This window comes from Tetrao urogallus (genome assembly GCF_951394365.1).
Source record: "Tetrao urogallus genome assembly, chromosome: 18".
Classification (NCBI taxonomy): Eukaryota; Metazoa; Chordata; class Aves; order Galliformes; family Phasianidae; genus Tetrao; species Tetrao urogallus.
The window spans coordinates 5,682,133-5,709,369 of record NC_136831.1 but is presented as its reverse complement, the minus strand read 5'-3'; the positions used below and the strand labels follow the sequence as shown (position 1 = coordinate 5,709,369).

At 58.8% G+C, this 27,237-nt stretch overlaps 5 protein-coding genes across 5 annotated transcripts; 1 reads left to right on the top strand and 4 right to left on the bottom strand.

Annotated features, from left to right (window-relative positions):
- Positions 1-3,579: 3,579 nt before the first annotated feature.
- SLC25A10 (solute carrier family 25 member 10) lies at positions 3,580-7,370 on the bottom strand (the record flags this gene model as incomplete). Its single annotated transcript, XM_079544448.1, has 11 exons — positions 3,580-3,681; positions 3,939-3,995; positions 4,067-4,144; positions 4,323-4,415; positions 4,494-4,564; positions 4,944-4,987; positions 5,093-5,134; positions 5,418-5,466; positions 5,542-5,656; positions 5,748-5,867; positions 7,281-7,370. 11 exons carry the CDS (start codon positions 7,368-7,370, stop codon positions 3,580-3,582), a joined length of 861 nt encoding a protein of 286 aa, XP_079400574.1.
- Positions 7,371-7,780: 410 nt separating this feature from the next.
- On the bottom strand, positions 7,781-11,077 carry MRPL12 (mitochondrial ribosomal protein L12; the record flags this gene model as incomplete). Its single annotated transcript, XM_079544332.1, has 4 exons — positions 7,781-8,105; positions 10,459-10,593; positions 10,667-10,744; positions 10,823-11,077. 4 exons carry the CDS (start codon positions 11,075-11,077, stop codon positions 7,989-7,991), a joined length of 585 nt encoding a protein of 194 aa, XP_079400458.1. The 3' UTR covers positions 7,781-7,988.
- Positions 11,078-11,700: 623 nt separating this feature from the next.
- Positions 11,701-20,555, bottom strand: HGS (hepatocyte growth factor-regulated tyrosine kinase substrate; the record flags this gene model as incomplete). The annotated part of the gene is given in 21 exon segments (XM_079544271.1): positions 11,701-11,808; positions 11,881-11,976; positions 12,163-12,279; positions 12,623-12,756; positions 12,836-13,013; positions 13,092-13,232; positions 13,385-13,557; positions 13,748-13,967; positions 13,969-14,238; positions 14,323-14,361; positions 14,726-14,821; positions 15,220-15,318; positions 15,408-15,486; positions 15,728-15,852; positions 16,032-16,100; positions 16,996-17,048; positions 17,224-17,347; positions 19,186-19,278; positions 19,688-19,763; positions 20,138-20,222; positions 20,519-20,555. Coding segments are annotated over 21 exon segments (2,412 nt in total).
- Positions 20,556-20,660: 105 nt separating this feature from the next.
- Positions 20,661-21,507, top strand: ARL16 (ARF like GTPase 16; the record flags this gene model as incomplete). The annotated part of the gene is made up of 4 exons (XM_079544109.1): positions 20,661-20,750; positions 20,834-21,004; positions 21,083-21,198; positions 21,336-21,507. The coding sequence occupies 4 exons, from the start codon at positions 20,661-20,663 to the stop codon at positions 21,505-21,507; spliced, it is 549 nt and encodes a 182-aa protein (XP_079400235.1).
- Positions 21,508-25,843: 4,336 nt separating this feature from the next.
- LOC306953498 (uncharacterized protein) lies at positions 25,844-26,410 on the bottom strand (the record flags this gene model as incomplete). Its single annotated transcript, XM_079544411.1, has 2 exons — positions 25,844-25,954; positions 26,078-26,410. The coding sequence occupies 2 exons, from the start codon at positions 26,408-26,410 to the stop codon at positions 25,844-25,846; spliced, it is 444 nt and encodes a 147-aa protein (XP_079400537.1).
- Positions 26,411-27,237: the final 827 nt, after the last annotated feature.

Below are 27,237 nucleotides of genomic sequence, written 5' to 3'. Positions count from 1 at the left end.
CCCGTAGGGATGGGGGCTTTGCGTGCAGACGGGTGGGCAGAATGCAAAGGAAGAACACGGGGGCTCCGTGCCTCCTCTGTCTCTGCCCCCCAGCTCCTGCCCCTGCCTGGCACTGGGGGTGCTGAGCTGTGTGGAGCTGAGCTGTGCTCCACAGCTGGCCTCAACACTGCGCTGCTGCTCAGAGCTTGCGGTCACATTTTTTCATTAACTATTTTTAATCCATATTTTGCCTCTTCTCCACTCAGTCTTTTTCTCTTTCCCTCTCCAGGCAACAGAACACGAAAAAAAAAATCTGCATCACCCTGCACTGAAAGGAACAGGGATTGGTGGGAAGGATGGGAGCTCGCAGCTGGGGCGGCACTAACGTGGTGAGGAGGGGGACTGCGGGCTCGGAATTTTCCTCTGGATGCACAGATAAAGCTGAGAATATCAGGGGGTAAAGGCTGAACTTGGCACGGGTCAGGACACCCACCATGCGCATGGTGGGCACGGCACAGGGCACAGCGAGCTGTGGGGAGGACATGGGGTGGGCAGCAGCCACTGCTTGTCTTCTGCTCTCTGCATGCAGAGCTGGCTTGGCAGTGGCGTGCCCTGCTCTCCCCGCACCACCTCGAGGGAGCAGCCGGGCTGGGAAGCGCCGTGCCGGGCAGAGGTGAGCTCTGCTGTTGCTTTGGGGATGCGCATGCAGCCGCCAGGCCGGCAAGGTCACATACCCAACATGTCCTCGTTAAACAAAGCCATTTACCAACACCGTGTTGACACAGCAGAGCTCGGGACAGAGTCACAAAGGGCACTCGCCGTGGGCCCCTGCGGCACCAGGCAGCCTGGGGAGCAGCACGGAGGGTGGAAAAGTATCCCCTGCTTCTGCCCAGCACGAAACCACAGCCGTGCCTGCAGTTGGAGCCCGGTGGGCACCACCCAGGCGGGGGCATCTACAGGAGATGCTCCCGTGAGCCCAAGTCCGGTCGGTGCCAATCACCCGGTGTGGGTGCATAGCGGCCACGGCAGCATCGAGCACAGAGATACCCGACGGCCGAACCCTTCCCGGGGGCACCGAGCCGGACGGAGAGCGAGACCGAAGCCGGAACCAGGGCCCTCCGCCTCGGGCTCAGCCCCGTCGGGGCTCGGGCCGTTCCCGGAGTCGTACCGCCGCTCTCCGAGCTCATGGCCACGCGATGTGGTGTCCGTCGGTGCTGTGCAGGCGCTCCCCTCTCTCCCTCCCTACCTCCCTCCCTCCCCGCTGTCCGTACCTGTCGGGGTTGGGCTGGCGGCGGCTCCTGGGCGCATCTCGGTGCTGGCGAAAACCGAGACCGAGACCGGCGCGCTCGGCCGCTCCGGCGAAAACTTTTGCCAGAGCCGCGGCGGCGGCGGCGGTGGCGACTCGGGGGGGAGGGACAGTCGCGGGGGGAGGGATCGTGGGAGAGAAGCCTCTTCTCGCCGCCCCGCTCCTCCCGCTGGCACGGGGGGGCGGAGGGGGCGCGGCCGGTGCCCCCTCCCGGTGTTTCGACCGGCACAAGCGAAAGCTCCCGGGAGCTGCGAGCGACCGCGCGTGTCACCGCCTGTGGTCTCGGTGCTGCCTCCTCCGCTCCGTTCCGTCCCGGTGCTGAGCACCCCGGTGCCGCCCGGCGCGGCGGCGAGGACAGCCGATAGATCACCGGCCCCGTGCGGGTGGGATGCGGAGGGATGCGACCGAGCGCGGCTTTGTCGGGTCAGCTCCGCTCCCGGCGCTGCGGATCCTCTCGCCCCCGGCGCTGCGCCCCGGCTCCGTCTGCGCGGTGGTCCCATCCCAGCCCCGGCGTCGGGAGGTGAGAGGTCCCTGCCGGTGCCCGGAGCTGGCGGCTCCTGACCGCGGTAACGGGGCTGACCCCGCGCCCGGCCGGGAGCTGCGCGTACCCTCTCGTTCCGGCCTCCGCTGGCGGTGTCGGGTCTGTGTTTGCCGTACGCTGTCCTGGCGGAGCGCGGCCAGGTAAACACGGCCCGGAGCGGCCGCGGCATCCCCCGAGCCCGGGTCGGGCCGAGCCCCCAGCGCGGGGCACAGCGCGTTCACATGGAGCCGCCCGGGGGGCTGCGGGAAACGGGGGCGGGGAAGCCGAGCTGAGGGGAACGCAACCCCCGCTGGCAGAGGGCTGCTGCGCCCCGAGGGACGCGGTCGGGGCACGGGAGTGCGGGGCCGACGGAAGGGAGAGCTGCTCCGATCCTCGGGACGGTGGATCCCCACCGCTGCTCGGCGCCGGCCCCGGGGAGAAGCACCGCATCGCCCCGCACCTGCCCCGCGGCTCCCGCACGGCGCCGGGCACCGGAACAAAGCGTCGATGCCAGCCGGCATCATTAGGCTTCGTTAAGGTGACGAGCTTTCACTTCTCTGCTGTCCCAGGCTGGCTCCGTTCCGCCCGCCGCGGCCCAATTAGCGTCACGTCCAGGACGGAGCTGCAGCCAGCAGACACGGGCCCTTGGCACGGCTCTGCCCGGAACCCCGCGCTGCCCCGAGCACGGCCCGGCCGCGGCTCCCCCGCCCGGCTCTGGGAGATGCCCACGGGGCAGGGACGGCCCCGTTCCGTGCGGTGCTGAGCGGGTGAGCCCGGACCCCCCATCACCTCTGCTCCTCCGGGGTTGCAGCTCTGGAGGGGAGGGAACACCGCACCCCCCCCTCTCCCCTCCTCACGCGGTCAGGACGCCGCGGTTGTTCCGCTGTTTATTTATTATACATTACGGTCACAGCTATTCCAGTTCTTTGATCCCTCGGGGCCACTCTGCACAGCGCTGCGCGTGCAGACGGCGATGCCCGCAGCCCCCGTGCAGGCAGAGTAAGGGCGGGGGGGGGCTGCAGGGCGGGTGGGGGGGAGAGTTGAGCACCTCAGTACGTGGAGAAGCGGGGCAGGACGGACACTGCAGGGCTCGGGGACGGTGATGCAGGCAGCGGCAGGAGCACAGCAAGGCAGCGCGGCCGCCCCACGCCCCCCCCTCCCAAGGTCCCTTCTTTATCATTGGTATAAGGCACAATCCCTGAAGAGCCCAGCGGCCGGCGGGCGCTGGGGAGTTTTGGCTGAGCGGGAGACGGGGGGGGAACGGGGACGGACCCGTTTTGGCTGCACGGGGACAGCGGAGGAGTAGAGGAGGACAGAGGCACTCAGCGGGGAATGATTACGTGCGCCAAACCCGCCTCCACCCTTGCTCCACGTCCATCCTTGCTGCCGCAGGAGAGGTGGGAGCCGGGAGCCGCCTGCACGCAGCGCTGCTCTGCACAGCTCCCGGCTGAAGCCCGGGCACAGCAAAAGAAACCCCGCCAGCCCCTCCCGCTGCGAGCTGAGCCCAGGCAAAGGCACGAGGCTGTGCACCGGGACAGGGCTGCGGCCACTCCGGTGGGGGAGAGGGAAAAACCACGGCAGACGAAGGTGCAGTGCAGAGGGGACGAGAGCCAGGGACGTCCCAGAGGTAACGGAGGTGCTGAGAATGGAGGAGGGTGTGAGATGGGGGCTGGGACCGGCCGGCCCCGGGTGCAGGGATGTGGGGAGGGGACAGCCCCGGCCCAGGGCGGTGGGGGGTTCTGCGGTCCCAGGGAGCAGGGTCCGGCCCTCCTGCTCAGGTGACCACTTTGATCCCAAAGTATTTTCGCAGCTGTTCCAGGAAGACAAAGGTAAGGACGGTGTGAGGAATGAGGCGAATGGCAGCGGGAACGAAGCCCTGCAATGGGACAGTGAGAAGGGAGTCAGTGTGTGCTTCCACTTGGACCAAGAGTGCCTGCAGCCCGGCCATGGGGAGCAGCGTGCTGGAAGGTGGGGAATGTAATGGGGAAACACCAGACTGACTGCATCTGGAAGGAACCTCGTCCTCCAGGGCCTGGCACAGGACCACGGCTGCACAGCCCTGAGAGCTCCATCCCAACTCTGCTATGGACACTGACCCCCATTCCTGCCCGACCTCCCCTTGCACTCACACACCTTGTAGAAGGCGAGCGGGCCGAGCTTGGCAGTCTCCATGGCACAGTGCACGACACCCTGGGGCAAGAGGGAGAGAGCTGATGAGGCACTGCAGGAAGGGGCCGGGAGCTGCAGGGGGGGCCACTCACCCGATACTCGCCCTGGGAGTTCATGAGGCGCGTCTTCAGCACATCCAGGGGCTGGCACAGGAATGTGGCACATCCACCCTGCGGGAAGCACCGGGATCATGGCTCTGCCATGCAGGATGATGGCTCCGGGCTACGACCCAGAGCAGGGAGCGGCACAGGGGCCTCTGTGCTCCATCTGAGCCCTGCAACACCACCCTGAGCCCTGAGCCCAGCTGCAGACAGCCCCATCCCCAGCGCTGCCCCCCGCCCTGCTCACAGCGATGAAACTGGCCAGGAAGTGTGTGAAGATGTTGTCCGACAGCAGCCCGGTGGTGAGGACAAGCTGCTTGGCTTGGTCATAACAGGAAAGCTGCAGGGATAAGCTGTTAGTGCACATCCCTCCCTGCTGCGCCATGCACTGCCCCAGCCCCTGGCCCCGCCATCCTACCTGCCCCACAGTGACCAGGGCCCCTCGGCTGGATGCCATCGTTGCTCCCGAGAACAGCTTCTTCAAGCCCTCTGCGGACAGGGGACGAGCACAGCCCTGGGGCACTGCTCATACTCCTTCCCCCCCAGGAGCCTTCTTCCCCACCCCTCTTCAGCATCTCATGTCAAGCACTGTATGTCACAGCAGTGCCTACACCAGGCCCACAGGAACGGAGTCCCTTCAGGTCAGCTCTATCCCCTCCCACTGCCGTTCATTCCCCCAGCCTGCTTCAGCTCGTTTTTCCCAGCAGCTCCCAGACACTGCCTCTCACTGCAGTGTGGGTGTGCTGCCATGCCCTGTGCCATAGCCAGGTGCTGCAGTGACGCCCTCAGCCCTGCAGGCCCATGGCTGCCCCGTCCCCTCCCCTCTCCACTCCGCTGCTGTCTCCCTCCTCTGCCAACACAGCCTCACCTTCCCGCAGGACGCGGTACATGCCATCCAGGGCATGGGAATAGCTGCAAGGAGCAAGAGGGGGAGAAGTCAGGGGCTGAGATTCCCCCACGTGCTGCACCCCACAGCACTGTCTTCCCCCAGCCCTGCGGCACCCACTCCCCACTCACTTCCGCCGCAGGTGGGCCGGCTGCTTGACATCATTCTGCATCCTGCAAGGCAGAGCAGAGGGGTGTCACGTCCTTCATGGGTGGCTGTGGTGGGGGAGATCCCTGCCCCCCTGCAGCACTGAGCTGGGCTCTGCTCAGGGCTGCAGCTCCTTCCCAAAGGACAAGAACCAGCCCTCCAGGGCCCTGCTTGGGGCCATCCCACTGAACAGCTCTTGTCCTTCCGGATCTGGAGATCCCCACCAGGACCCGCTGTGATTGCAGGGGGGCAGGGCAGGAGAAGCATAAGGAAGAGTGGGAACAGCACCGCAGCACAGGCAGAACTGACCTGACGTTCACCATGTCCGCTGGGGTCCCCACAAAGCCGCCAGTGAAGCCTGCAGCCAAAGCACAGCTGTGCTCAGGGTACCTCCAGCCTCAGGGAACCAGAGGGATCCCGCCACCCTGCTCACCTCCCACCGCTCCCAGCAGCACTTTCTGATAGAAGGGGGGAGGCCCCTGGCTGCCACGGCCCAAGTGGTCTCTCGCAGTCTCATAGATGGCGAAGCGTGTCAGAGAGTACGTCATCTGGGGGAGAGGGAGGGCGTCCTGCTGGGCCAGGCTGCCTGCCCCTGCAGTGTGGGCACCCACCTGGCAGCACCCACCTGGCAGCACCCACCTGGCGGCACAGCGATGCGCTCAGCCCGTTGTACAGCGCCAGGACGCCGTCGGTGCGAACCACGCGCAGCGCCATCCCCATCATCCGCATCTTCACCTCCTGCTGTGTCTGCAGGTGGACCTGGGGCAAAACCTGGAGGTGTCAGGGCACTGCCCCGCAGCAGGCAGCTCCTGGAGCTCCTCAGCACACTGTGAGCTGCCGCAGCTCCGGGCTGCTCGCATCTGAGGAGCGCTTGGAACCTTTCCTGGCCCGGCCCAGGAGCACATGGATGGAGGTGCAGGAGGTGGAGCGCTGAGCAATGCCCCTCCCATGTGGCTGCCAACTCGAGTGGGTGCAGGAGCACGGCACAAAGCAATGCCACGGTGTGCAGTCGACCATGGAAAGCCCTGGAGTGCATCAACGGTGGGATGACCCAGAAACATGTGAGCAAGTGAGCAGCCGGCACAGCTCTGGTCGGAAGGAACCAGGCAGCACTGCTGCTTTCATGACCTCCTGCTGCCCTGCGTGCACGTGGCACCAGGCCTCCAGGAACTGCAGGAGGAGCACAGGCAGAGAACACTGCAGCACTGCTCCTGTGCACTGCAGCCCCACTGGAGCAACTCAGCAATTCCAGAACCAGCACCAGGAGCGAGCAGGACTGGCTCTGGGCTGCTGCAGAGGGGCCTTCATGTAGGAACTGTGTCATCCTCTGCCAGAGTGTGTCCTGAGCACAGCGCAGCTCTGTGCGCGGGTCAGAGCCCAGGGGACATCGCAGCGTGGGACGCACAGCGGGATGGTGGGAGAGTACAATCCAGCTCCGGCTGTGCAGGAAGGGCTTGGCCTTGGGAGCCGGAGCTCACCGCGTGGCACAGCAGCCGGGGCCGCGCAGGGCAGCCGGGGGCCGTGCACCTGCAGGCGGGCCGGGTGGGCTCCCCGGGGTCCAAGGTCCACCGGCACAGAGGAGCGCCCTTGGCCCCCTGCCCGGCTCGGGGCCTCTCCGCTGTAGCCGCGGTCCAAAGGCAAGCTTCGCGATCGGCTTCGGCCCGGGGCGCTCGCGGCTCGCTCACACAACGCGGGGCAAAGGCCGACCCTTCCCCCAGCGCCGCCGACTCGGCAGTGGCGAACGGAGGGTGCCCGGCCGGCTCCCGGCTCGCCGCCCTTCCCGGGAGCCCCGCGCGGACGGAGCCCCGAGTCCCACGCGGGTGCGCGGCGCCGGGCAGCCCCGCCGGGCTCGCCGCCACCTGGCCGCCGCCGCGGGCCGGGTCAGGGCTGGCAGCCGCCGCCGCGCGCGGCCCCTTTGAGCGGCTGCAGGGATGCCAGGCGCCCAGCGCCCGGCTGACATCTTGGCCGGGGACGCGCAGCCCAGTGGGCCCGCGGCCAGCACCGAGGGCACCGCAGCCGCCGCCCGGGCGCGGCCCGACCGGGACGGCCCCTCTGCCCTCCCGCGGCCCCCCGGATCGCGGCTCCTCGCGGCGCTCGCCCCCGTCTGCCGCGCCCCCGAACCCCGCGGCCGCCCCCGGTCGCCGCTCCGCCTCTCCGGCTCCGCGCCCGCACCTTGAGCAGGTCGAGCGGGTGGGTGCAGCACGCGGCGCCGCACGACGCGATCCCGCCGAAGTACCACCGCGACACGCGCTGCTCCGCCATCGGCGCCGTTCTGCGCCGCCGACCCGCGCCGCCCCGCCCCGCGCTCCGCCCCGCGCCGATCCACCGGGGGCCGCCGCGCCGGGTTCCCAGCGAGGAGCTCCGCCCGGCCCCGCGGCAATGAGTAACCAGAGGGGCGAGAAGGCGGAAGCCATCCACGCGTAGTGCCGGGATGGGGGGCGCGGGCAAAGGGGACGGGAGAGGAGGAAGGAGAGCGAGGAAGAGGAAGCGGCAGGGCCGGCTCCAGCGCTGCGCTGTCACCGTGCACGCAAAGCCGCATCGCTGCGTGATGCTGGTGATGGAGCAGCGCCTCTGCCCCAGCGCCGTGACCGCGTGAGCGTGTGCAGCTCTCGGGGGAAGCGGGCCGAGCTTTGACAGATGACGATTCTACAGAGTTTTTCCCACTTGACTTTTATGAATGTAGAGTTCGTTGTGATGCCAGAACTAAACGGCAGCCCCACCAAACCGCACGCTGCTGTCGCACTGAACCATGTGGACAAAGCATTCCCACCACGCGGCGCGAGGGCATCTGGCACCCGGAGGTGCCCAGGGCCTGGCTCTGTCAGTGTGAGCACCACAGGCAGGTGCTGCTCCAAGTCCCTCTGGGTGACACTGGGCCGCCTACTCCAGAACCACAGTCCCTCCTGCTGCCTCCAGCGCTGTTTTGATCTTCTCCGCTTCCTCCTTGGACACGTTAGCCTTGATCTCCTGCGGAAGGGACTCCACCAGCTTCTTTGCCTGTGGGAGGTACAAAGCATGAGATCTGTAAACCAGCTTTCACTAACCAGATTAACAGATTTAAAGCCATGAGCCCGAGCTCTGCGTGAACGGACCAGAGAAAACTCACCTAATGCTCTGAAACCCGAGGCTTCCACTTGGAAAACACCCACTTGCACCTCACCCCGATGGCACAGGGCAGCACATCCAGACCCCTCCCCACGGGCAGCAGCCCCCAGTTCCTGCACGGTGTGTATGTGACGTGTGCTGTGTTCCCCAGCACTCAGCCCTGGAAGGTGCCCAGGACACACACAGCCATCTGCTAACGCAGCCACTGACCCGGCCGGGCCATTTCTTCAGCATGAATGTTTTGGTTTACATATTTGTGCCAGCGGGTGGAGAGGCCGCCCGAGTTCTGTACACAGCTGTGCAAGTGAAGTCACAGAGTCTGATGTACTGGGACAAAAGAGTTCCAGCACAGACTGCCTGACAGCAGTTTGGCATTTTATATACGAGCCTCTAACGTTGCAGAGTTTAGCAAAATGAAGGCACTTGAAAAGTTTTGTAACTGGTTTAGGATTTCCTGCAGTATCATGCCTTGTTTAACTGCAGTGAGCTCAGGGAATGGGGTGGGAGCCTACAGGCTTGCTGCTGCTCCCAAACCACACAGCAGCAACAAACCTGGGGGGTTGCAAAGCGAGGAGCTGCCACCAGCTCACGTGCTGTGGAGAACAAATGAAGTGAGCCTTGGCTGTGTCAGTCAGTGCACACCGGGCACAGTGATGACGTACCAGCAGTGGCAGAAGATGCTTTGTTGGAAGGGACGCGGTGCTGCTGTGCAGACGAAGCTGTGCCTGCACTCACAAGAGCCCACGGCTGCGTCCGGAAGGCACAGCCTGCTCTGGTTTGCTGCAGTGAGGACACGCAGCACAAATGAGTTTTTCATCTTTGCTCCCTAACACTGAACTTCTGTTCTAAAGCAGCCTCAGCCCCGGGCAGCAGCTGTTCACATCTCCCGGATGGAAGAACAGCACAGCTCCGGCTGCACACACATCAACAGCCCCTGGGCAGGGTATTGCTTGTTGCCAGCAGTACTTTCTTCCAAACCACTAAGAAAATTTCATTTAAATCCACCTTAAATCTTGTTTAAAAGCTCATCCAGATGAGGCATATAAACAGGAGAGGATACGACTTTTACAAGGGTGAACAGTGATAAGACAAAGGGGGATGGTTTTAAACTGAGACAGGGGAGGTTTAGGTTAGATATGAGGAAGTTTTTCACACAGAGGGTGGTGATGCACTGGAACAGGTTGCCCAAGGAGGCTGTGGATGCCCCACATCATCCAAGGCCAGGCTGGATGTGGCTCTGGGCAGCCTGGTCTGCTGGTTGGCAACCCTGCACATAACAGGGGGTTGGAACCAGATAAGCATTGTGCTCCTTTTCAATTCAGGCCGTTCTAGGATTCTATGACAACTCCTCACTTGCAATAATGTTTTTCCAGCTAAACATGAAACACAACCCCTACAGGCAAAACCAGCCTTCAGCTGTAACTTATTTTAAAATGAAAGTAACTTGTGGCTGCATCACAAGTGAAACCAGCTTGTTCTACAGGTTCCACGTGCCACGCTGACTTAGCGTTGGTTCTCCACACCATTTTCAGTTGTCCACTGATCATAGCTGTTAGAGGGTTCTGGCATCTTAATCATTGCTGGGACATAACATTCAGGCTGACCCAGCTGGCAGACAGTTATTTCCCAGTGGGCCAATGGAACTGACATCACTGAGAGCAGAATGTCTGTGTTATTATTTGTTTTACAATACGTCGTTACAAATGGTTTGGAGGAGGCTCTGCAAATCCATCTCAGAATATCTGGGTGACATATTAAAGCAGATTTCACTAAGCACTGCTTAGCATTGCTTCCTCGCACTTAGGTAAACAGAAAGTGCTGTTATTATTATCCTCAAGACATGAAAGCATCACAGTACAGAATGGAAGCGCGTTGGATGACAAGCTGTGTTAAGCTTGACCAAATCCAGCTGCAGTGAGGAGCCCTGGCTGCTCCCAAGTTCTTCAGAAAGCCTCATAGCATCTCTTGCATTGGGAGAAAAGGAGACTGGCACAGAGGGCTGTGAGCTATTTGCTCTGAGCCTCCCCCTTCCCCCTTCTGCTATGGACTCAGTCAGCACCAGAGCTGGGAGGGACTGGGCTCCTCTGAGGGATGCCTACTGGGCATAGCGAGTCCCGTTCTGCATCCTGGTCTCATCTCTGCTCGGAGAGGCACATGGCCCTGGGCACACTGAGCCCCACCGAGGGGGAACTCGAGCAGCTCTCAGAGCAGAGACCGCTTTGGGCCGGGGCAGCCCCGTCCTCACCTGCACGAGGTTTATGCCGGGCACGAAGTTCTTCACCTCCTTGATGAGCTTCACCTTGTCGGTGGCCTTCAGCTCCGTCAGCCGCACGGAGAAGTGCGTCTTCTCCTTCTTCATGGGGACGGCCTCCTCCTCCTCCTGCAAACAGCCGCAGTGAGGTGAAGGCGAAGCTGAGACGAGAGCTCCCATCCCCCCCATCCCCGCGCCGTACCTGCGGGGCCGCCTGTGCGGGCAGGTGGGCGGCGGCGCCCGCGGGCATCACCCCCACATCCGGGATCTTCAGCGTCTCCTGTGGGAAGAGCGGTGGCGTCAGCGGGCGGCGGGGGCCGAGCGGAGCGGGACAGGGCCGGGCAGCCCGAGGACCCACCTTGAGGAGCGCGTTGAGGTCGGCGACTTCCAGCAGCGTCAGCCCCGCGATGTCCCGCACCAGCTGCCGCACCTTGGGCGAGTACTCCTTAGCGGCCGTGTCCAGCGGCGCCCCGGCCAGCGCCTCCCCGGCCAGCGCTTCCGAGCGCCTCCGAGCACGGCCCGTGCCCAGCGGCCGCGCCGCACCCCAGCGCCAGGAGAGCGGCGGGCGGCGGGCCAGGCGCGGCGGCAGCGCCAGGCGGGCGGCGGGCAGCATGGCGGCCGCAGAGGACACGGCGCCGCTCTGCCCCGCGCTCGACGATCCCGACGGCCCCCGCGGCGCGCGCCCGTCGCTCTAGGTCGCGGAGCCTCGCCTCGGTGGTGGAGCGAGGGAGGCGCTCTAGCCGTCGGGTCCGCCGACACTCGCTGGTTCCGGTAGGTGTCGCCCGGCACGGCACAGCACGGCACAGCACGCCGGTTCGTTCCGCACACTTTATTGACACCGCTGTGGCTCGGGCTCCTCCGGCGCGAACCGAGCGCGGGAAGCGGGGGGCAGGGAAGGAAGGGTGAGGGGAGCAGACCAGGGCGGGCACGGACGTGCTCGTGGTTCCCTCCTGCCCCCGGCCGGGCCCTGCAGGCCGAGCTGCAGCGCGCGGGGACGGGCAAAGAGGGGGCAGCTGGGAGGGGAGAGGAAGCAGCACGGGGAGCCGGGGCGAAGGGGCTGCGCTCCTGCGAGCGTGGATCCAGCACCAGTGCTGGAACCCGGTGGTCCCTTGGCCCCTCGGTCAGGGACAGACGCAGGGAGGAGCTATGGGGCAGACAGGACGAGGTGAGGAACAGAAGTGATTCTGGATGAAGAGTAGTGTTACATTGAATTCTCTGCACTCCCCTGTGCAGTGTTCAGTCAAACGAGATGAGCTGGGCCTCTCCGCTGCCCTGTGCCTGCTGCACGGGTGCTGGTGTGGGCTGGGGCTGCTGCTGCTGGGGGGGCCCTCCGGCTGGGGCCATCTGCAGAGACGAGGCAGCGCCATTAGGCAGTGGCCGTGCCTAAATCCCCCCCGCCCTGCAGGCAGCACTCACCTGCTGGTACAGGGGCTGCTGCCCAGGCAGGTAGGACTGCTGCGCGGGCAGGCTGCTCAGTGCTGCTTCTTGGCCCGGCAGCGCCGACATGAGGCCCTAGCGGAGCAAGGGAAAGGGGGTTAGACTTCTAGACTCGACAGCACAGTGTCGTGGAGAAAGCAAGCCCTCTGCATGGGCAAGCCTGCTGTCTCCTCACCTCCTCTCCCTTCCTGGCCCCAACAGCATAGGCTCAGGAAAGCTCCAGTGGCTGGAGCCTCCCTCCCCCAGCACCCAGATGCTCACCTGCATGCCATAGGGCTGGTACCCCATGGAGACCGACTGGCTTCCCATGTAGCTCACAGCCCCTGACTGAGGAGCCTGCGAGATGGCAGGGATGCTCTGTGACTGTGATGCTGCATTCTGTGGAGGAGATGCTGCCAGTGAGAGGTAGTGCAAGCAGCTGGATCTCACATCAAGCCTATACTGCAAGAGCTCTAGGACCAGCAGGGCTCTCCTCTGGTAGCAGGTAGGGCATGACTTTCCTCTGCACAGTAGAGAGCCTAGGGCTGGGTCTAATCCCTGCCCACACCCACAAGGAAAGCAGCACAGCAGCTCTAGATCTGAGACCAACCAGCTCCTCCTCCCGCTGGTTAAAGGTACAAGAACCACGGCTGGGATTGGAGTACAGACACCAGCTCCACAAAACACTCCAGCCCTGCCCCACCTGGCCACCAGCTGCTCTGCAGCAGCTGCCCTCACTTGCCTGGTAGCCCTGTGTTGCAGCTGGCTGATAGGACGAGTACGCTGGGGTTGTAGTGGGCACTGCCTGCCCCTGCTGAGCCGCCTGCCCGCTGCCTGCCCCTGGCTGGTACATGTAGGCATTCACCACGTTGGGATCTGAAGCGAAGAGGGCAGAGATGGAAGCAACTGCCTTTTGTTCAGCCTCTGCCCGCACCAGATCAGCACGGTAACATACCTGTCCCAGTGACAGGCATTGCTGTATACGGTCCTGTGCCCCCCTGTGCTGCCTGGTTCATGTATACACTGTGCATGGGAGAGCCCTCCACAGAGCCAGCGGGGCTGAAGGTGCCGGGGAAGCTACTGGGCCCAGAGGGCTGGTAGATCACTCCACTGGCTGCTGGCATGGCCTGAAGCTATTGAAGGAAGGAAAGCAAGCTTTAGGCCGTGGCCCCCAGGACCCGGCAGAAGGGTCTCTTGCCCAGCAGCCAGACCTGGGCATAAGGCAGTGAGAAAGCTGGCATCTGGGCTCTCATCTGGATGGTCTGCTTCTGCTGTTCCAGGCGCATCTGCCTCTCCTTCTCTTGCTCCTGCAGTCGCTGGATGGCCAACTGACGCTGCATCTCCAGGTACTCCTGTGGGAACAATGCTGGTGCTGTGACGGCCGCAAGCTAGGACACAGCAGCACTTCCTCTTGTCAGGACAGCTGTCCTTGCCAACTCTGGCTGGCCTACAGTGCATACAGGTGTGCAGGTAGACCCATGCTGGAAATGCTGTCCTGCCTCACCTGCTTTTTCTGTCTCATTATCTCCAGCTTCTGGGCCAGCTGGATCTGGCGCTGGCGCTCCGCTTCCTCTGCTGCACGCCGCACCTTCTCCCGATGCTCCTCCCTCAGTGCATTCAGAGCCCCACGCGCATCCCGGATCTGGGCCAGTTTGTCCTGCAGGCTTTCATAGTACACTGGGGAAGGAAAGAGAGCCTCAGGGATCCTCTCAGTGCAGAACACTCAGACCATCCCTGTACACTGCCCTGGCTTCTCTCCAGACAAGCTGTGTCACGGGAATGCCAAACGCTGACTCTGGGGGATGCCCTGGCAGCCACCTGCTCCTCCCCAGGACGCCCAGCCCAGGGTAGGACAGCCCCCACATACTTCTGCGCTCATCCAGCTGGTTGAGCAGCTCCAGCAGCTGGGGGTGCATGTTGTTAATGGACTGGAAGAGGGACAATACGGCAGAGTCGTTGGTGATGCTGCGGCCTCGCATGTGGTTACTCTTCATGCGGTTGACAAACGTGGTGACCGCATTTTGCAGAGCCTTCAGAAACTGCTCGTGGTTCTCCTCTGACTCACCGTTCTGGTACTGCTGCTGGAAGGACAGGGCAACCAGTCGGCCTCAGCTCACCCATTCCAAGAGCCAGCAGTAACTGTGGAGCTGGGCTGCATGGGTGAATCAGGCACTTCTCATACTTCACGAGCTGCTGGCTCAGGCCCCCTTTTACCTCAACAACACTGAGTGGGGCAGGGTGGGCTTCCCCAGGCTGAGCAACTGGCTCTGTGAGAGACAGAGGTGCTGATGGGGTGGGGCTCTTGCGAACTTCCTCTTGTTTCTTCTCCCAGTAGTTGCGGTTCAGGTACCGAGCCAGCTGCCAGGAAGAGAGGGAAGATGAGCATCACAGCACTGCTGGGAGCAGCCCTGCACCGTGGACTCATCAGTCCTGCATCCTTACCTCAGGGTCAATGTCTTCAGCCAGGGGAGCAGAAGAATTCTGGAAAGAGGTGAACAGGGAATCCAGTTTAGAGAAATCAGAAAACTGCAGCTTGTACCAGCTGTCCTGCCCCAATCTGGCCATGCACAACAACCAGTGCTGAGCAACAGAATGAGAGGGGTACAGCTATCTCCTTCAGCCAGATACAGACTACATCTACTGTAAGCCTGAACCACATGCCAGCGGCATCTAAATGCTATCTGATTTTCCAGCCAAAAACACCCTAGAATTATGAAAAACCACTGGACTGAAGGGAGCAAAAATGTTCTCTTTGGGATCAAATCTGACCCAAGCAGGGCAGAGCTGGGCTGTGAAATTGGCCTGTGCCCAGCTACTTCATGCTTAGAGGCTCCTGTGAACGTACCACAGGTGGAGAATAGAGTGTGCCCACTGGAGGAGCTGACGACGTGACCGGTGTGGGCTCAGCCTTCGGGTACATGGAGTAACTTGTCTTCTGCCTCTGCAAAAAGGATAGGGGAAAAAAGAGAAAAAGAAAGAAAATCAGAGACTGTCCAGATTCATCCCGGTCAGCCAGTCAGCAGCACACTGGGCACAGTGGGGAGGTGAATCCCCTCCTGGTGTCCAGGCACAGCCAGCAGACCCAGCGTCATGCTCTACAATTCTCACAGCTTGGCAGGCCCCAGGGCTTGTATCCGGGATACAGCTTGCTTTCATTTTTCAGTTGTGCCACACAACGTATGCCTGGCTCTCTTTTCACCCTGATCTCATTCCACAAGCCCCCATACCTCTCACATACCAGGACATGCCTAGGGATTTATTACTGCACAGCTAGGAGATACCCAGCACATCTGGGCTGCATGGCAAAATACACTCCCAGATGCCAAGCAGGGTACGAACCATCCTCTCCTTCTCCTCAGCCTCCGACTGAGACAAGGCAATGGCTAGCTGGAGCTCTTCTTCTTCTTGCAGAGCTGTCTCATCACGCTTTGGGGGCAGCTGCAAGGAGAAAGATGAGGAAGTGGCCACTAAGGGGATCAACAAGCAGGCGATGATCACTAGGTCACCTAGTGAGGAGAGCCACTCACCTGGGACTGCTGAGAGAGGGGGCTGGTCAGGTACTCAGGGGGCAGTTCAGAGGCAGCAGCAGCTTTACCCTCAGCTTTCCTGTAGCCAGAAAGAGGTGACAGTGCAGAATGAGCTCCTTCCTCAGCACTGGAACCCCAGTTCTGCACAACATTACAGCTGTAAAGCCCACTCTCAGAAGGAACAAAACCCAGATAGCCTGCAAAGCTTGGGAGACCCTTTGCACTGGTCTTTGGAGAGATGGCTCCATGTCAAGTTTCTCCCCTCACAGTACCAACTGTTGACAGCAAAAAAACCCAAACATGCCACAAAGGGTACTGACTTGTTGAGATGCTCATAACAGGGCTCACAGACTCTCACTTCCTTCTCGATCCCGAACTTGGGGATGGTGGAATACTTGGAAGAACATTTGCCACAGAAGATCTGCCCGCAGGCCCTGCAGTGATGCTGGAAAAGATGGGAGACATCAGTGTGGTAGTGAGACACTTCTTCACCGCTGGACAAGTTCGCTCAGACAGGAACATGTTCCCACCCAGATGCAATTCCACACAGGCTCAAGGAGTCTTGCATTTTCTGGAGGGGCTGCAAGAGGCCAGGGAACCCAGAAAGGCAGGAATAGCACCCACCTTTCGTGTCACCACACCAAACTGCACTCGACACCTGTGACACTCCTCAGCATCCACCCAGTCTGGAGCCTGTTGGGTTTGAAGAAACTTGTGTGAGGAAGGGAGCAATGTCTCAAGGATGGTGGCTCCACAGAGCCTTTCAGGATCTCCTCTGACTAACTAAAGCTGTCATGAATGAGGCAGGAAAAAAAGCATTTGCAGCTCTAAGGGATATTGGTCCTTGCAAGCGGTCACCTCTTGTGTTACTAGACTGTGACACTTTCCCAGTCAACAGGATTACAGCAATCACTTCAGCCATGCCCTGCTACCACAGTCAGTCTGCCATGCTGCTGGAAAGCCACTGGGTAGGTCCTTTCTGTGGGGCCTTTCTGTATGATAATTGTTGCATCCTGGCCTGAACCACTGATTGAGCACCTGAGGAAAGGACCCGGTCAGCCCTGGGAGCACAGGTGAAGGCAATTCAGCTGTGCAACCTGAAGGGCTGGAGCCTGGCTGCAGCTCTCTTACACCTCATTTAAGGGCTGACTGCCACTGGAGAAGGCTCTCTTCCTGGAGATCCCTCCTTAGTGAAGCTTTTCCCTGTGAACCTAGGATCTTCTGATACAGGTGAGCAATCTTCTTCCTTTGCTTTATAGCACCTCTCTATTATGCCAGTCCTCTTGTCATCACACCTTTGCTGTAATGCCTTTCCCGTTGTATTGATGTGTCTAATTGCTACAGGCACTTAGCAAGATGAGACTAATTGACCAGGACAGGGTCAACTATCCCCTCCCTCTTAGCCATTTTAGGCCAAACTGCTGGACTCAGAATTGCCCAAATGATAGCTGGGAGCAATATGCACCCAGCCAGGTCTCTAATCTGCGTGAAATAGAAGAAAGCAAGAACTGAAGGTTTAATATCTCTTGGGCTACAACAGCAAGGTCTGCCCTGCAATACCAGCTCCCTCCCCAGCAGGGAAGCTCACCCTTTCTGCAGCAAACATGGCATCACTTTCCTTGAACTCTGGAAACACGTGACCTGTGGGAGAACAGACAGCACTCCATTGTGAAGGGCTTCTCCTGCATGTGGAATATCTTCAGTCCAGATTCCACCAATGCCAAGCTGAGACCCAAAGCCCATTCCTTCTGCAAAGCTCCTCCAAAGCAGATCTGCTTGGCAACTGTCCGCCCACCTTTGCCCCCAGCATCCTTACCTTCAACCTTCATTATCTGATAGGTGTCCTGCACCACCTTGTACTTGGGCTCATTGCGGAAGGCGTGAGCCCAGGCCTGGATAAGGTTCAGAATCTTACTGCGGACACTTGTTTCCACTTGCCTCTGCACAGAAAGGGGAAGAAAAAAAAGAAATCTGAAGAAAAAATCCCTGAAACACAGAAGACGGGTCAAATACTCTTCATAGAAAGAGGAACTTGAAGTACTTGTGCCAGCAGGCTGCAAGCAGAACAGCTTACAGTAAGGACTACATCTCCTTCAGCTTTCTCACTTTCTCACTTCAGCATAAATAGGAGGACATCCTTCAGAATGGCACAAATCAACTTGAAAAGGGGTGTAGTGTCACAGTGCTTTTGGAAAACACCTACAGAGACTCATACAGTTGTTCCCCAGGGGAAGTGTAAGCACTGGCTGGCCAACAATCTTGTTTACCCTCTCACAAGAGCTGATCATCCTGTACTCCAAAACCTGCAAAGTGACAGCTATCAGGCTGGACAGGACAGCACAATCTGATTCTCCCCAGTTCTGACAGGGCACCACAAACACAAAGCAGGAGGCTGTTTGTGCCTAGCCGTCAGCAGCTCCAGCTTAGAGACTCCTGCCCGTTAGTACTCAAAACTAGTTTGGATATGATGCAATAAGGACAGCTGGGAGCCTGCCCTTTGCAGGCAGTTGTATCACAGCTCAAGAACTTGCTCAAGAGGAAACTTGGCAAGCCCATTCCTATCCCAGTCAGCCTCTAAGTGCACCCTGTCATCAGCTGACCAACTCATGGCCTGCTCACGTGACCAGTTTCAGCAGAAGTCACCCAGGAAGCAGAAAGGCATTGTCAGTTTCCTACTTCAGCTGAGAAATTTTTTGTCAGGTTCCTATTTTCAGCCCACGTAGCAGGACTTAGTAATAGTTCCTGGAGCTCCAAACTTACAGAAGAATTGTCAAGGTCCTGCTTTCCACAAATGGCACAGCCCTGAGCCTCATCAGAACAAAGCATTAGGTGTTCACAAGCAGCAACATTCCCAGTGTAGGATGGAAACTGCAAACTGCTGAGGCAGGTTCACAAAATCTCTCAATCCAATCTGATGTGATTCCCTCAGAGCCTGGAGTGGCTGCACTACTACACCTGGCCTTCACATTGTGGCAGCATTCTAAGTTCAACAGGAGATACAGTATGAAGGCTGAATCAGCCCCCAACAGGAAAATGACAGAAGAGAGATGCTCTGCTACGTTGCATAAGATGACAGGACTAGCACAGCTCACTCCACAAATATGTGGGTCATCTACTTGTCTATTTCCAGCAGGAGACAGGGATATAAAGAAGTAACAGCATCACTCTAACAAGCTCTTGTCTGTGCACTGCTGTTTTTGGGACTGGAAACTGAAGAGGTTCTTATCTGCACCTCACTTTTGGAAGTCTCAAGTCCTGGGACATAAGGAGCTCCTGCAGGCATCGTGTTATCACACTGACAAGTGATACAGGTCTACGTCCTGCAAAACTCCTCGGGCCAGTTCCACAGGCCAATGAAAAGGCCAGAGTATAGATGAAACTTCCACCATGCTGCTCACCTTCCTGCATGCCTCACCCTGGTCTATGGGAAGGGAATTCACAACAGCACCTACCATGAAACAGTCTGCGCCTTTACAGCATAATCCCACCCATGGTGTAACCAAACATTATCACAGAATCACAGAATTGTAGGGGTTGGAAGGGACCTCCAGAGATCATAGAGTCCAACCCCCCTGCTCACATGATATCTTCTCTCCCCAGCAGGCACCAGTCAGCTCTCTACACTCATCCCTTTGTATTAAACAGTACAGGTTGCTTTTCTCTGAAAAAGATTTCCTTACATGCAGAGAATGAAACACAGAACATGCACGTTTTTTTTCCTTTCATTGCCTCTCTTGCAACTTCATTCAAAAACTGAAGTAAAATAACATACGCTTACCTTGAGTATTTCTTTCAGTTCCTCCATAGTTTGTTTGTTGGCTACCTCATCATGAACTGTTTGACCACAGTTTTTAACCACAGACTCCATAACCTGCAAGTGCAAAGGACAGCATTAGCCTGTTGCTTTCTTCCTTCTCTGTGGTTTGCAGTGAAAGAACAAAAAAAGCTGCGTTTCAGTTACAGGTTCTTGCAGCAGGTGCACAAAGGGGGCACTATTTAAGTAACAATTCAAGTTAAGGAAGCATCAATTTGGAGAAATCCACACCATGAGACTGGAGCATAAGCTATGCTTCAGTTTATACCACTGCTATTTACACCACATGGGCAAGCAGACAGATTCATAAAGATGGTCTCTCAAATGCTTGCTCCAAGGCTGAATGAAAAACACAATCATTCTTGAAGCCTCCATGCTAGAGCAGAAGGCAGGCCTGGAAGAGATGGGAAGTTCCCTGGCCTGTGAATTGGGCCCCTAAATCATGAGAGGTTTGGGCTGAAGTTACCTCCAGTGCGTAGAGTGCCACGTGGGGATTCTTGTCATTGACCTTCTTCTTGATAGCGTTGACTGCGTATTTTGCTCTGGACAAGGAAAGAGAGCACATATGCCCAGGTAAAGATGAATCTACGAGGTTAATCTATCACCCTCCCAGTGACAGAAGAGTACAGTTAGCTCATGGTGCACTCAATTCCCCACAAGGAAAAGTGGGAAGAGGACTGCACATATCCAAGCTTGAGCTTCTCTATTGCTTTCAGGGCAGATATAACCTGCAGCTACTAAGGTCAGGAAGGGTACTCCAGAACACTGAGGGGTGCTGCCTCTCATCTCTTCTCTGAAATAGCACAGTGAGCAGCATCCTGCCGCAGGCTGACAAAGTGAGACCTCCATGTTTCACCTTCTGCACGCAAGCAGATTCGTGCTCACAGCTTAAACCAAAACGCAAAGGGGCGCTTACTGCGTGTCTCCCTGGCGGATCATGTCGCAGATCTGCAGGATGGATTCCCAGTCCGTCTCCAGCAGGAGCTGGCTCGTGGCTTTATCTGCAAAGAACCGCGACCCCTCTCAGGCTGCTGCAAGCGGCAGCCGCAGGGCCCGATCGAGGCCTCCGAGGTGCCAGCCGCGATGCCCCACGGCAGCGCTCGGCTGCAGACAAAGCCCCGGTTTGTCCGTGGGGATCCGCAACCCCGGGCCCCGCCACGCCCCCCCCCCCACCGCCGTCGCCGCAGGATCGGCCCAGCCACAGCGCCTGGGTCCGGGCCGCCCCGCTACACGAGGCTGAGCCGCGCGAGGTCGGCCCTGCCGGGGGGCGCGTCCCACGGGGAGACTCAGCCCCTACCCAGAAGCCGCTCGAAGGTGCCGCCGCCGCGCCCCATGGTGATCGCCGCCGAGCCGCCCCTCTCCCTGCCCGCGGTCACTTCCGGCTTCGGCTACTTCCGCCTTCCGGCGTGGGGGCGCGCGCTGCTTCCGGCGGGGCGGGGATGGCGGACGCTGCGCGGCCCGGGCCCACGTGCCTGCTGCTGGGGGCGACGGGCGTCGGGAAGAGCCTGCTGGGGAAGCGGCTGCGCAATATCCGAGCGAGCTGGGGGTCGCGGGGCCGGGGTGGGGGCGTGCCGCACGCTGCTTCTGGCCCGTCCTTAACGCACCGGCACAGCTGTGCTCCCGGGACGGGGCCAAGGAGTTGGGCGAACCCCCGGCCACGCTGCCCACGGTGGGCACGAACCTGACGGACCTGACGCTGCACAAGAGGGTGACGCTGCGGGAGCTGGGCGGCTGCATGGGCCCCATCTGGCCCAGCTACTACGGGGAGTGCAGCGCCGTGCTGGTGAGCGCCCGCCCGGCCGTGCTGCAGGGTGGAACTGCCCCCTTCGGACCCCCCCAAGCGTCTCTTCCCTCTCTGCAGTTCGTGATCGATGCGGCCAACCCGACCCAGGTCTCCGCGTCCTGCGTCCAGCTGCTGTCCCTCCTCTCCGCAGAGCAGCTCGCCGCCGTGCCCGTGCTGATCCTCTTCAACAAGATGTAAGGAGGGCATCGAGGCTCTGCGGTTCCTGTGTCGTTTCCAGCAGCCCGAGGGGCCGATGGGCCCTGATAGTGCGGTGCTGCTGTGGGTGGGAGGTTAAAGCAGTGTGGTTAATGTGTGCCCCCTCCTCTCATAGCGACCTGCCCTGCTACATGTCACTGGTGGAGATGAAGTCGCTGTTCCGCATGCAAGACATTGTCTCCTGTGCCACGCAGCCCATCACCATTCTGGAAACCAGTGCACGCGATGGCACCGGCCTGGCTGATGTCCTGCAATGGCTTCAGGCCACCTTCAGGGACCCTAGCTAACCTGGCCCCAGCACCTGTGCAGTGTGACAGGCTGATGGCAGGCAGCAGCTTCTCGGTACTCCATGGTAAAACTGAAACATAAACCCAAGCCATCTTTGTCTGCAAGCAATCCTGCAGCACTTCTCAGGGTGCCTCAGAGCGCGCTGCCCTTCCCCTACAGGCTGTGAGACCCCAGCAGAGGGAGTGCCACCTGCGGGAGGGCCCTGCTGGCTGCTTGCATCCAGAAGACGGAGCTCTGAAACTGGATGGTCCCTGAAGGCGAGACTGTCGGCTCTGGAGCCACGCAAAGGTGAAAGTAGAGGGCTTCACAATGTACAGGTGCTGCTGCAAATCATCAGGTACGTAACCGAAAATCAGACATGTTTATTTACACAGATGAAAAGCAGAGCCCTGTGTGATGGAGATTAGCAAGGGGCAAATGGATATCCTATCACTGTGCTGCTGGCAGGACATAGAGCCAGGCTGCATCCTCACCCTAGATGAGCAGAACCTGCTGGCATGAGCATGTAGCTGGGTTTGGAGGCATGGAGTATGCAGGAAGACAGGGGCTTGGGGGTGTTGTGCTGATACACAGCACTGCAGATGCCTCTCTGGCACTCACTATGGTTCAAAAAACTGCAGACGATGAGGAAAATTTTTGTTCTGAAGCAGCCTGATAAGCTGATTTCTAAGATTTTGTTGTATGTTGTTTTCAAATTCTTGCTCAATGACCTGGTAGGTGTCCTGTGGGGGATTGTTTATCACAGAAGTGTCTTTTGAGACGACCTTCTCCTGCAGCCCTGACGTGCCTTGCAGCAGCTTGCTCAGGCTCTCATTCTCAGCGCAGTTTCCGTGCGGCCATAGGACGTTTTCCCTGGTGTCACCCTCATACGGCTGGAAGTTGACGTGATACATCATCCTGCAGTTCACGCAGGGTGGTTTTTCTATGAAGACTCCATCGCTGTAGTAGAAAGCTCGGCACTGCACTTCATCAGGGAAGACAATGACCAGATTATCCTGCCCGTGGTACACTGCGAACGCCACCGCCTTGTGCCACGTCCTGAGGCACAGGATGCTAATCATGATCTTCTTCTCCATCAGCCCTTTGCAGGAGATAGATGCTCCATAAAAGAGAGGGAAGCCTGCTTTATTCTCAGGTTTTTTGGGTTCTCTGTAAAAGCTGTAAGCGACAACTGCGGCTCTGAAGGTGAACTCACTGGGCCTCATTGTGGGTGCTCGATCCTGTATTGTTAATTCCACAGCGCTATTAAATTCATGCAAGAAAGACTCCATTTCCTCTTGGGTGCTGCAGCCTGCTACTTCGTTGCCCTGGGAACATACACAGATCTCAGTACAGACCCCTCCATCCCTCTTTCATTCCCCAGCAGTCAATATCTTGCAGGAAGAAGGGATGAGTGTGGTCTTAAAAGATAAAAATAATTCTGTTTCCCTGAGTTTGTTAGCACCAGCTGGTCTGTACAGCTCATGGTGACTTGAAAAGTGAAAAATAGAAGTCCTGCTGCCTGTTTTGCTGCCTGCTAGGCTGCACTGCCAGGATGTGCCTGCAGTGTGCTGCACTTGTCACACACCTGCCCTTCCCCAGCCCTGCTGTTGGCAACATGTAGGTGTGGAATACTCACAAACTGCAGCAGGATGGAGTATGGTGTCATGGTGGGTAGGTGGGTGTTGTACTCTTGGAATGATCGAGGATAATTCTCCTGCAGGTTCTGGAAAGGTTGGAAGAGTAGGAATTCGCTGGGTCTTATCTGCCTCTGATTCATCCTTCCAAAGAAGAACACTGCGTGCAGCACCTGTTGGCAAGCAGAGACCCAGTGCTGAGCTGTCCCTGGATGCACAGTAGAGCCTCTGCGCTGGCCTCTGCCACGGCTGCTCCCTCCCCGAGAGCTGCTCCCTATTGCCTTGCGTGGTCCCTTTCTGCATCCTGTGCTCTGTGCAGTTTCTCCACACCTTGCAGAAGCTCTGCACAAGCAGGGAGCAGTGGGAGCCCACAGACCTGAGCTCCCACTCCATTCCCTGCAGACCCTCACACCCACGATGGAGCCACTGCTGTGGGAGTTATGCCACCAGAGTTCCCCCACCTCGGACGGGATGCACAGCAGTGCAGAGGCCACAGAAGGGCCATCAGGTTGGTGGTGAAGCACTGACCTTTTCTATGTATTGCTTTTTGATGTTTTCAGCTGGCTGCCACCTAGCCAACAATTCCAAGAACTCCTTGATGAAGATATTCCCACTGATCAGCAACTGGATTTTGTTCTTCTCTTCTTTCCATGCCAAAATCCTGTGGGAGCAGAAAGGAGCACGTGGTGGCTGTGCTGGGGTTACCCCCATCTGCGGGGCAAGCAGTCACCCCCCCACATGGCCAGGGAAAGGGGCACAGGAGACGTGAGGCTCCATCTTACCTTGAAGAGTTGTGGCTGGGACCCTGTGGGAGGGAGAGGAAGCTCAGTTGATGCAGTGCTGCATGGACCCTCCAACCCCACTGCACACCTGATGGCACTGCGTGGACTTGGGGTGTCCCGCAGCATCTCTAGATGGCACCACTGCTGCCTGCTGGCCAAGATGCTACAGAGTGGCCAGCAGCAGTCCCCAAGTGAGAACATCTCTCTGTATCTCCCAGAGAGAAGGGACAGGCTTCACCCACCTGGTTTTGGCTCATTGAGTATGCAGAGCTCTGTGCTGCAGTTCTTGGGTTCCGGTCTATGGGGCTGTAGGAAAGCAGTGAGGTCAGAGCAGTCAGCAGAGCAGCAAGGTGAGGATCACCAAGGCTGAGTGCCCTCCATGCCACGCGCAGCTCAGAGCAGCCAGCTTTGGGGTGGGGTCACTTTGCTGTGCACATCTGTCATTCCCATGCCATCCCACTGCCCTCCTCCCTGACAGAGAATCAGATAAAAAAAGCAGCACTTACTTGGCAGAGGCAAAGGGTCCTTAGAGTCTGCGCTGCCTTCAGCCACTGGGAGACGCGGTGCTGGCTCCAACCTGGTGCCTCTAGACCCGCTGCTGATATGGCGGCTCTAAGAATGTACTTCCCCAAAAGTATGCAATGGGAGAACCTTGCAAGGGAGTGGTCGAGCTCTTTGCACTTTCGATTTTCCATAAATGAAACTCAGAAATCTAAGAGAGACGTCATTGTCAGGACAAGCAGGGTGTGCCCTCTGCACTCTCTTGGTGCTGGTATGCCAAGCCCTGGGTGCAGGTCTCCATAGAGCTGCTTGGAAGTGGGTGTCAAAGCCAGGACAGCTGACCCTTACTGACCAAACGATATTCAATGCCATGTGGGACCATGCTGGAGTAAGGAAGGAGAAAGGCCAGCAGGGCAAGGGAGGTGCTCATCCTCTCTCCTCTGCCTGTGGAGGCCTCATCTGGAGCATGGGGAAATATCCAAACCCACCTAGATGCGTTCCTGTGCAGCCTGCTGTGGGGGACCTGCTTTAGGGGGATTCGACCTACAGAGGTCTGCTTTACCTGGTAACTTGGCTTTATGTCAACTCTATTTCTCATGCTTGTATCCTTCCAATTCTGCCCGTTGCCCTGTATGGGGGGAGTGAGCGAGTTGCCATGCCCACCCAGCAAGCAGTGATAGAGGGCTTTAAATGAGGGAGTGCTCACTGCTGGGAGCTGGAGCAAGCTGACCCTGGTATGGAGCCACAGCCTTGGCTCCCTGACTGTCACCTCTCCTGTGATGAGGACAGGTTCAGCTTCACTGGACAGCCTGCACAAAGTAATTCTTGAAGCTCCTGTTGATTCTGTTACACTTAGCCGATGGGGAAGCTGGAAAAGCCCCTCCTGCTAGGACTGAAAGCTGGCTGGCACCACAGCAGAACAAAACGTTTGTCACACTCTTAACATAGGTAAAAAAGAATGACTCAAAATCCTGTATATTTAAAATCTTTAATGTTTGATTAAAGCAAGTTTGTGTTTGTGCAAGAAAAATCTCACTTCAGGACACAGGCTTACACAATGATTAACCTTTAAAAGTGCAATTTTAAGGGCAAATCTATTGAGATTTAATCTGGCAAAGGCTCAGGAGAGATTTTACCAGTCTCTTCAACTCTGTGAAAGGAGTTTGTGGCAAGGTGAGAGTTGTGTTCTGCTTCTAGGTAAAAGGAATAGGATGAGAATAGGATGAGAATAGGATGAGAACTAATGGTTCCAGGCTGGATATGAGGAAGAATTTCACAGAAACGACTATGACCTGTTGGCACAGGCTGCCCAGGGACGGGCAGAAATCACCGCCCCTGAAGTTGTTTACAGAAAAGGCAGATTAAACACTTGGGAATGCGGAATAGTTCCACTCCTTGTCACGCGCACAGATTCAACAAGCAACAACAGGTTTGTTCTACAGCAAGTCCAGGAGACGTTGGAAGTCCTCCTTCCCTCCCTCAAGGAACCGCTGAGCGCTCTGCCTCAGCTCCTGGATTATCGGGTCTTTGTCTCGCTCCGCCTCATCCTGTTAGAGCAACCCAGGCGCAGTTAGGAACTGATGGAGGTGGGATCAGTGCCCATCAGCACCGGACATCCCACCCCCTCAGGCGTGTCTTTCCTTGGTTTTAACCCACACCCTCTAGCTCACCAGTGAATCTATGTGCTCTCCACAGTGGTAGACTTCTTTCCCCAGGCGCTGCAGCCCTATTTCTGTGAATTCTCGCATATTCTTGGCAACTTTGTGTAGCGCGTCCTCCTCGTAAGCGTACACCTCCCCGCTCTCAGCAACGAGGATGATGAGCTGCTGCCCTGTGGCCAGACAGGGCACGTCATCCACCGTGCCCACCACCTCCATCTTGGTGGGCTGCGGCAGGTAGAGCGCCTCACAGTACTCCCTCAGCTCCTCCTGCCCTTCATAGAAGGTGCCCTCCAGGCCCCCGACCCGCAGGCGGAACTGGGGCTGCTTTTCAAAGCCCACCATTTGGCCTCGGAGCTTCCTCACACACTCACGAATGTCGCTCAGGCTGTGAGCTGTATAAAAACAGGAAGCTGGACTCGGCCGTTGGCTGCTGTGCTGCCTCGCTGCCTGGCTCGGAGCCCCACGAGCCGGGAGTCTGGTGCCAGGAGCGGACCCCAGGAGCCCAAACTGAAAATCAGCCTTCGTGGCGCCGTAGGAAATCCCCGTGCTGCCATGGGAAAAGCACACGTGAGCAGGGCCACTACGGTTCAGGCGTCTCCCTGACCTGGCCACTTCTGATCCCGTCTCACAGCTCTTGGGCCGGTTCCTGGCCTCTTCACAGCCCCTCCGGTCCGGTCTGCTCCTGGCCCCCCCCCCAACCCCTGGCCGCCTGGTTCCCGTGGCCCCCCTCCGCCTCCCCACCACTTCTGGCTGAGCGCTTCCAGCCCGTTCCCAGTCTTGTCCTACCCCACCGCCCTCAGCCCACTCTCAGACCCCCCCCGGTCCCGACCACCCCCATCCTCCCACCACCCATAACCCATCCCCATCTCCCCCCAGTGCCTCCAGCCCCGTTCTCCCACACCCCAGTACCTGTGTGACCTGTTGAGGCATTGCGAGTCCACAGACATGGCTCAGTCCCCTGCCCACCCTCACCCTATCACCCCCCACCCTCAGAGCGCTGCAACACCAAACGCTTTCGGTGCGTCTTGTGCAGCTGCCAGGGCTGCCTGGGTTCCGGCTACACCCAGCAAAAAAAAAAAACACACATCTTGTTCCGCCCCGAGCTGCCATGTGATGGTTACTTTCTGCTCTCTTATCTCCGCTGTGCAGGGCTGCTGACATGGCACTGC